The sequence below is a fragment of the Erythrolamprus reginae genome, unplaced genomic scaffold, assembly GCF_031021105.1.
Source record: "Erythrolamprus reginae isolate rEryReg1 unplaced genomic scaffold, rEryReg1.hap1 H_35, whole genome shotgun sequence".
Taxonomy (NCBI): Eukaryota; Metazoa; Chordata; class Lepidosauria; order Squamata; family Dipsadidae; genus Erythrolamprus; species Erythrolamprus reginae.
In genome coordinates, this window is record NW_027248490.1 from 175,452 (window position 1) to 184,531 (window position 9,080).

At 36.7% G+C, this 9,080-nt stretch overlaps 1 protein-coding gene across 4 annotated transcripts in view; it reads left to right on the forward strand.

Moving 5' to 3' along the window:
* LOC139155631 (serine/threonine-protein kinase Nek7) overlaps positions 1-8,519 on the forward strand; it is an 84,914-nt gene extending 76,395 nt beyond the window's left edge. For 3 of the 4 annotated variants that reach the window (XM_070730837.1, XM_070730840.1, XM_070730839.1), the window contains exon 10: positions 3,037-4,741. In XM_070730837.1, the coding sequence (XP_070586938.1) occupies positions 3,037-3,147 (111 nt within the window). In that variant the 3' untranslated portion in view covers positions 3,148-4,741. Of the gene's footprint in view, positions 1-3,036 lie in introns of all 4 variants that reach the window. The other variant, XM_070730838.1, reaches the window with a different exon arrangement.
* Positions 8,520-9,080: the final 561 nt, after the last annotated feature.

Below are 9,080 nucleotides of genomic sequence, written 5' to 3' on the forward strand. Positions count from 1 at the left end.
GTGCTTCTACTAGACCCTTTCATTACACTTTAATCACTATTTTATACACCCCTGCATCCTCCCAAGAATGAGCATGCATATTTGTTTGGGTTTTTTTGGAACTTTTAACTGGAGACTCTCCATATCTTGTTGGTTGGTGTCATGGCCGGGATACTTTAGTCCTCCTCTCTGATCTTGGGGATGTTTTCTCTTTCTGTCTCTCCTTCTCTCTATTTTGGAGACTGACAAACCTGTTAATGTCAAAAAGAAAGTTGTTCCACCAACAGATTAAGCTTCAGGCAAAATACTGTCACTGAGCAAAGTTCACAGAACAGGTTAAGGAAAACAAGTAGCTACCCTGACTTCTCTAACTCAGCCCAATTCAAATTACTATTTTTGAAGTCAGCCAGATACAAATGATGCCATTAGCTCCATGTTAGTAGAATAGCTTCATGTCAGTTCTTAGAACAGTGTAGGTTTCTTCATTGTGCTACTGGACTATTGGGCAAGAAGTCATTGTCTTTCAATATGTCTTCTTATCAAGGCAAATGCTCATATTCTGACAAGGTTTTCAGAGGTATTACTTATAAAAATTTAAACCAAAACTACAGGCCCTTCTTCCCAATCACAGCTGTTAAAATTCATATCTGCCTCATTTTACTCCAATATGCTGATTCTGTAAACCTCTTAGAGTGGGTTGTAAAGCACTGTGAAGTGGTATTTAAGTCTAAGAACTATAGCTAAATCCAATCTGTTCCAAGTATGGATTGGCTGGGCTGGTATGCTGTTGTTTACTCCCTAGAAGATACATGGTGGGTACCAGAAGCGAATGGCTCCTTCACTCTGAAATCATTCTAAAATTAGGATCATTGTCTTCTATTAATATTCAAGAATATTATTAAATGCTCCTGGGTTATTTGGTCATTTATTGATATTGCTGAAGGGAATTGTTTTATTATTAGATTAATAATAAGTACCGTATGTTTTACTTACTGTAAAACATATTATAACCCTCCTTGGTTTAGGATTGCGGTAGCCTGGAAATCCTAGCACAGTGTTGGCAAACCTTTTCGGCACCAAGTATCAAAATGGGTGTGAGCACCAGAAACCAGAAGAGCAGCTCCCTGGCACGTACGTGTGGGAGCACCAGAAACCAGAAGACCAGTTCCCCGGTGTGCATGCGCATGTCAGGAAGCTGAACTTCCAGTTTACGGTGTGCGCAAGTGGGTCAATCAACTGGTCTTCCAATTTCTGGTGCACATGCATGTATAAAATCGTAGTTGGCCAATGTGCGCTAGGGAGTTGTTTCCTGCAATACCACGCACATGAAGACCAGCTGGCTGGTGCAAAGACCAGCTGGCCAGTGCGCATGCCATCACGGTCCTAGCAGATAAACAATTAGAAGAATGAATGCTCCTAGTTCTATAATATTATTATTATTATTATTATTATTATTATTATTATTATTATTATTATTAATTAGATTTGTAAGCCGCCCCTCTCCGAAGACTCGGGGCGGCATACAATAGAAACAATATAACAGTGAAACAAATTAATATTAAAATAAAACTTATCTAAAACCCCAGCAATTTAAAACCATACAACACATACATACCAAACATAAAATATAAAAGCCTGGGGGAGGATGTCTCAGTTCCCCCATGCCTGGCGATAAATATAATTTGTTTCTTTTAAAGTTTTTTTTAAAAAAATACTGAATATGTTTTCTAATCACGAATTGCATATTTCCTTGCTGCTTTATAATACTGAAAACAGAAAAGGTGGAGAAAGAGTCTATTTTGTGGAAATGTTTTGAACTAATTTCGCATATCTAAAATAAAACCCAAGATTAGATACTATCATCACATTAGACCAAAAAGCTAATAGTGTTTGTGTTGATTTCGGTGGTTTGGGGTAAATAGATTTGAAGCCTAAAGTACTCATTTTATGATGTTCATCTTAGGTGTCTTTCCTTTCTGTTTAGCAAATTTCAGAAATCATGACAATATTTCCATTCCATGTACGCATTCCTCAGCTTTCTGCAGAATCACTGAAAAGAGAACTCAGTTTATTTTTCCATGATAGTTTTGAGCAAGTTTAGGATTAGTGAAAGATTTATTAGTGAAAAACCCATCAGGGAAACATCATTAAGCATCCTGCTATCCAGTGTGGCCCTAGTACCGATCTTGTACTTAAGATCTTGTATAATGGGAGATTTGTACTGTTAAATAGAGCTTGGAATCCTGCAAAACTATTTCTCATACTATTGTGACCATGTAAAGAATTATATAAAAGAAAATGCAGTAATTTAAACAATATTGTTTTTATAAGAAAGCACATATTTAAAAGTTACCGTCTTGCCTTTTTTCTCTTTGCTTTTCCAGTACTAATAACTTTCATTGTTTAGTTTAGTTTATTTACATTTGTATGCCGCCCCTCTCCGAAGACTCGGGGCGGCTAACAACAATAAAAAACAATGTAACAAATCTAATATTAAAAAGTAATCTAAAAAACCCCAATTTAAGAGACCAATCATACCAACAAACATACCGTGTATAAAATCTATAAGCCATGGGGGAAGGGAGAAAAAATTTTCAATTCCCCCATGCCTGACAACAGAGGTGGGTTTTAAGGAGCTTGCGAAAGGCAAGGAGGGTGAGGGCAACTCTGATATCTGGGGGGAGCTGGTTCCAGAGGGTCGGGGCCGCCACAGAGAAGGCTCTTCTCCTGGGTCCCGCCAAATGACATTGTTTAGTCTACGGGACCCAGAGAAGGCCAACTCTGTGGGACCTAACTGGTTGCTGGGATTCGTGCGGCAGGAGGCGGTCCCGGAGATATTCTGGTCCGGTTCCATGAAGGGCTTTATAGGTCATAACCAACACTTTGAATTGTGACCGGAAACTGATCGGCAACCAATGCAGACTGCGGAGTGTTGGAGTAACATGGGCATGCCTTGGGAAGTAGTAGAAAAGGATTCTCATAATTTTGCTTGAAGGAGTATTTTTCTTTTCTTTTTAAATTCTTTGTTCTTTATATTCTTTTTTTTCTTTTTTCTAGCTTCGACAATTAGTTAACATCTGCATCAACCCAGATCCAGAGAAACGACCAGATATAACCTATGTTTATGATGTAGCAAAACGCATGCACGCCTGCACAGCTACCAGCTAAAAGATTTGCCTCATAGGAGAAACAAAAACAAGTTGTGAACATTTCAGAATTGATATGCTCTCTCCTCAATTTTTTTATTTTCTATTGCTTTAAATTTACTTATGTGTCAAGGTTATACTAACATCTTTGTTACCTAATTTATAAGTAAAGGCTTCTTATATTTTTAAAATGTAAAGTATGAAACATAGGTAAATTGTTGTTACAACTTACAGTAATTGCACTTCAGTTATATACTATACACATTGAATAAAGGGGAAAGCCTTTTATATAGTTTTAATTTTTGTCTAACATGTCTGAGTTGCAAGTTTTCTTAAGAAGATAACCCTTTAATTCCTACAAGGAAAATTGATATGACTATGATGAAAGCATAATTACTGAATTTATTATTCATTAGTAAATTTATTATTGGTTTTCTTTCTACCCCTCTGTCAGGAATTTTTAAAAAATATTTTTTTAAAAAATAATGTATAGTTTTGCTTGTCAAAAAATGTGTATTTATTTGACATTGAGCTTTAAAGGCAGTTTTTAATGTGAATGCTTTTCCAACTTTTTTTTTTTTTGGCATATTGTCCCACACTGGGGAAACAAAGGAGAAGAAATCTGGTCAAATTGTTTGTTATCTAGTCTTGTACTGTACTATAACCCAATCTCTAATTTTGATTTCAAGAACTCAGAGAATTTTCACAATGTCTAGGAGTTAGAATCAATCATCAGGTTAGAAGAGATGTTGAGGATCATCTGGGCAGTTCCCTGCTTCATTTATACCGCAGCTTGTCTCTGCTATCTCTTTAGCAGAGACATCTCTTCAGGGGTGTCGAACTCGTAGCCTGCAGGCTGGATGTGTCATACATAGGCCACTCCCACCCTAGCTCTGCAAGGCAAAAAAAGTCATTGGATGTCACATGACGCTATTGAGTTTGACACCTGTGGCTTAAATAGAAAGAAACCTTTGATAACTCCCAAGTCAGCTTGTTCCACTGTCTTAAGGTTCAAGCTTGTAGCTGTAGTGTGATCATTCTCCAAATATGTGGCTACTAAGGGTAAGTTCCAGCTATAAATTAATTTTCATGTCAGTATTATATTGCTAAACACATAAAAATTAGGGTACTTAACTTTGGGCTGGATAGTTATGCATGTTAATTGAATTGGCATAGATTACTCCAAGAACCTAAGCGATTGGGATTTAAAAGAAATTTGTTTTGAAGAACAGTATTTTCTACAATATGTACACATTGGATGAACCAAGGGCATTTCCTGAGCTGTGCAATGTAGTTTTTTCATAACAACTTCCACCCACTGCTGAAATAATACAAATCTGTCCTCATTACTATTACTTTGCCAATCTGATACTTGGATGACTATAGAAAATGTTACATACATTGCAGAGGTAATTTATGTGTGGGAAAACAATCCCAAGATATTTAAAATATGAGGGACATTTAAAATAAATGACTGTCATTTGGAAGATCCTTCAGATTGTTTACATAGAATAATATCTCCATATGTTGTGATTCATAATGCTAAATAGAGGTCATTGTGTATGTTTGTTTATGTAATTAGAGCCTAATGAAAAGATTAAATTATGACTGTGGTTGATGATGTTCGTTCATCGTATTTGAAGAGGACCTTGACATCTAATATATTGTGGGCTGTACACAATGTGTCCGCAGGTGACTGCTAAGGTCTATAGGGGCACGAAATGTTCTGCCACATGTTGGGCAGACATGTGTGGGCACTATTGTTGCAGCATTTGCAACTCTGGCTTTGTGGAGTGCTCACTTCTCTTCGGCTATGATTGTTTTTCTGCCCTCAGATGTCTGGCAGCCTTTATGGATCAACATGTGCCATGTTGATCGATCTTGTGCCAGGGTTTCTCAGTGTTGATATTGAGGGACTTGAAGGAGGCTTTCAACATGTCTTTATATCGCTTCCTTTGTCCCCCTTGTGATCGCTTTCCTTTAGACAGCTCACCATAGAAGAGCTGTTTAAGGATGCGATGGTCTGGCATCCTAGCAAGATGGCCTGCCCAGCATGTCTGGGCTTTCATCAGCAGGGTGGGAATTTATGGCAGGCCTTCTCTGGAGAGGACTTCAGTGTCTGACATCCTACCACCAGATCCTCAGAATTCTATGGAGACAGGTCATGTGGAAGTGGTTCAATTGCCTAGCATGTCTTCTGTATACTGTCCAAGTCTCACTGGCATACAACAGGATAGTTAGCACTACTGCTTGGTAGACTTTGTGCTTTGTAGCAAGGCTTATTCCATGATGGTCATTAGTCTGCCAAATGCAGAGCTTCCCTTGGCGATTCTGCAGTTGACTTCAATGTCAATTGTCACTGCACAAGAGAGGGTGCTGACAAGGTATGTAAATTGATCCACTGCTTGTAGCTTTGGTCCCTTTACTGTCTTAGTGGGGTTTTGGTATTTGGCTTTCGGAGCTGGCTGATGCATCATTCCGGTCTTCTTTATGTTGATAAGGAGACCAAAGTTGTCACATGCTGCTTCAAAATTATCCACACTGGTTTGCATTTCCTGCTCTGATCCAGTATTCAGGGCACAGTCGTCAGCAAAGAGGAAGTCGCGTAACACAGTCTCCTTTATCTTGGTGACAGCCTCGAGTATTCACAGGTTGAACAGATTCCCATCAGTCCTTTATCTCAGGCTAACTCCCAAGGAACAGTTTCTGTTCTGAAAACTTTATGCTGAACAAAGTCGGTGCCAACGCGCACCCTTGCTTGATGCCGTTTGTGACGGAAAAGGCCTCTGAAGCTTCTCCATTGTCCAGCACAAGGGCCATCACACTGTCGTGAAATTGACATACCATCAGGATGAATTTATCAGGGCGCCCAAATTTTGACATGATGCTCCACAGGCCTTCACGACTGACTGTCAAAAGCCTTAGTGAGATTCACGAAGGTGGTGTAAAAAGTCATGATTCTGCTCTTGACACTTCGCTCGGAGCTGTCGGGCTGCAAACTCATGGCAATAGGTAATTCACTCTGGGCAGTATAAATGAATTATCTATTACAGTGAAGATATCTGCTTTGGAAATTCTTTATTAATTTAAAAGACAATAATAATTGGCTGGAACTAAAAAATGTTTTAAATTGGTGAATTTTTTGTCAGCCTTTAGAATGACATGAAATGAAATAGAAATATAGAATATTAATTCATAACTTCTAGAAATTATGTAAATAAAGGTCTGATTGTTTAACATGTTGAAGTTCATAAACAAGGCTTCCCTAAGATGGTGTCCACCAGATATTACACTGCAGTTCTCAAAATCTGTATCTAACACATTGCAGACATTTTGACATTAAGAGAACATATAAAGTTGAAGTCCACAATATCATGAAAAAGGAAACTTTTCAATCTTTCTTTGTGAATATTAAACTTAACAGATTTATACCAATTCATCATTTATTTCAGTCAAATATATGACTATAAAACTATGTGATTACAGACAGCCCTGGTCTGTCCCTCATTGCAGTGATCTAAGTAAAATATAAGATACAAGCCCAGCTGTCTCTTCAAGGTATAGCAGCACTGTCCATTTCTCTACTCTTGTTGTTCTATTCTAGTTAGGTAACTGATTTTTTTGAAACAGAATTTTTAAAATACAAAATTAGTGGGAATAATGAGGTCCGATGGCCATTAATTGGACAGGTGTGAAACAAAGGCTTTTTGTTGCATCAGCTTATGATAATGTGATTTTAAATTGCATGTCCAGTAATATTTGGAGTATAGTTAAAACTTTAATACAACATCTAGAAGCCATGAGGGAAAAACTTGAAATTTGCCTTTTCCCTTAGCGCATGTTTGACTTCTCAGGCAAATTCAAAGAAAATGAAAAATGCTAATGTCTGTAAGATTCTTTCCTCTCTTTTTTTGCTAGGGATAAAACTAACATAATATTTGTTAAAACATTGAATAAAATGATATTCCAGTCGCTTGTCCTCCACCGCAACATTCATGTTTTCCTATGAAAAATACTTTCGAATTCTGTATTTTTCCCATTGAAGAGAGGAAGCTGTAGCATTTAAAATAGCATAATCTTCATGTGGCCTTCTAGCATGCATATTTGAAAAAGAGGTTTACTAAATTAACTTCAAGTATGTATCTCTAATTGTGTATGTGTGCACATTTTACACAAAATACTTTGGGCAGTTATTTCTAACAATAAATGTTGGGAATAATCGTGACACTAATTCCAATATAAACCAAAGACATATTAGTAAAACTATCTGATATTGATAAAATATGTGGACTAAGTAAATTAACTACATAAGTGTAACTTATGTAGTATAACAGGGCTCATATACTGTATCTACTGTTAGCATTAGACACAGTAGATTTTAAAAAGAGCACGCTTGCTCCAATCCCACTACATACCAGCAAAACCAAGATCAAGTTAATCCTTAAATTATCCTTAAATCATGATCAAGATAAGTTTTTTATCCTCCCTAGTATCATCCCTTTCTCAAGAATTAAGTCAATGTTCCATCCAGAACATTGATATACTGAGCAGAGTTATCTCCAACATATGTGGCACTACAAATCCCATTGTCCATAGTTAGCATGCTTAGTGGCCATATTAGAGAATGTGAGAGGCATATCTCTGTAGGCTGGATATTCAAGACTAGAAGTGTAGCAGCTTCCAAAGCCCTTATTGGATCATAATACTTTGGTAAGGAAAGAACCTATCAAACAGTGCTAGAGCAGTATAGGAGCCATTAAATTATAGTCTCTTAATAATGCTTTGGAATATAAAATAGATTTCTTAATATCTTGAATCGACTAGCAAGGCTGTATGCAACCATCTATTTGATCTCACCCAAATAATGGAAAATTGCATAAAAGGCCAAAAAGAACTCACGTTTCTGACAGTATAAGGTAGGAGGAAATTATCAGAAGGCAGCAAAGATCATTTTTTTTGTATTATCTAGTAATGTTGATTTTTTTTACAGCGGAAATCGGGTAGCCTAACTGTGCACGCTAAACTGTTTTACATATTTTGCAATTGCTAAGTAACAAATGCCTTAATTTTTCTTCTGCACTATAAAAAAAATGCATATATTTTTAGATCACATGTATGGGTACTGTTAATACATTCGCTGTATTAACCAAGCTGTTTGCTTCTTTGAAATAAATGTAATCTATATACTAAACAAAACCGAACATAATATGCATAGTTTTATATTCTGTAATATTGTAATATTTCTGGCTTTATTAATATTTGTGCTGTGTTTGATTTCTAAATATAATCTTGCACAATGATTGCACTCAGTATTTGGAATTTTATGTTGTACAATATCTTAATATAAAGAGCACATGGATGAAACATATGGTAAAATAAACCCACCTAAATTTATTTTCTGTTGAATCTGCCTATTTATTAGAATGCTGATGTTGGTATGATAAGATGTGAAAATTAAGCATTTTTATTTGCAGTTTTTAGAGTCTAGGTTGTGTTCTCATAAACCTCCCCTTTAACCAGAATGTAATATACCAGCGCCTTGCATGTCTGAATTTCTGTATCTATAATCATAAGAGTTAGTAAATATTAATGCTACATTTCTTTAGCACAGAAAATAATTTTTGAATGCAGTTCTATGCACTGAAAAATACATGTAGTAGAACAGAAAAGCAAAGACTGCCTCATGCAGTACATGCATGCTGTCATTTACATATCATCCTCTATACATTATCCTAGTCTATGGATTTGTGTTCCCCTTTGTGCTGCAAAGTAATCATTCAGCATTGTAAACTACATCGATATATTTTTAATTGATTGTATAGTCTTGCTAATAGATGCTATGGCTCAATGATTAACGATAGTGCTTGACAACTGGAAAGCTGACAGTCTGGGTTCAAGACCCATGTGGGATGGGTGGCGTCTTCAAGCTAGGTCACCTCCTGTTATTTGCTCAAC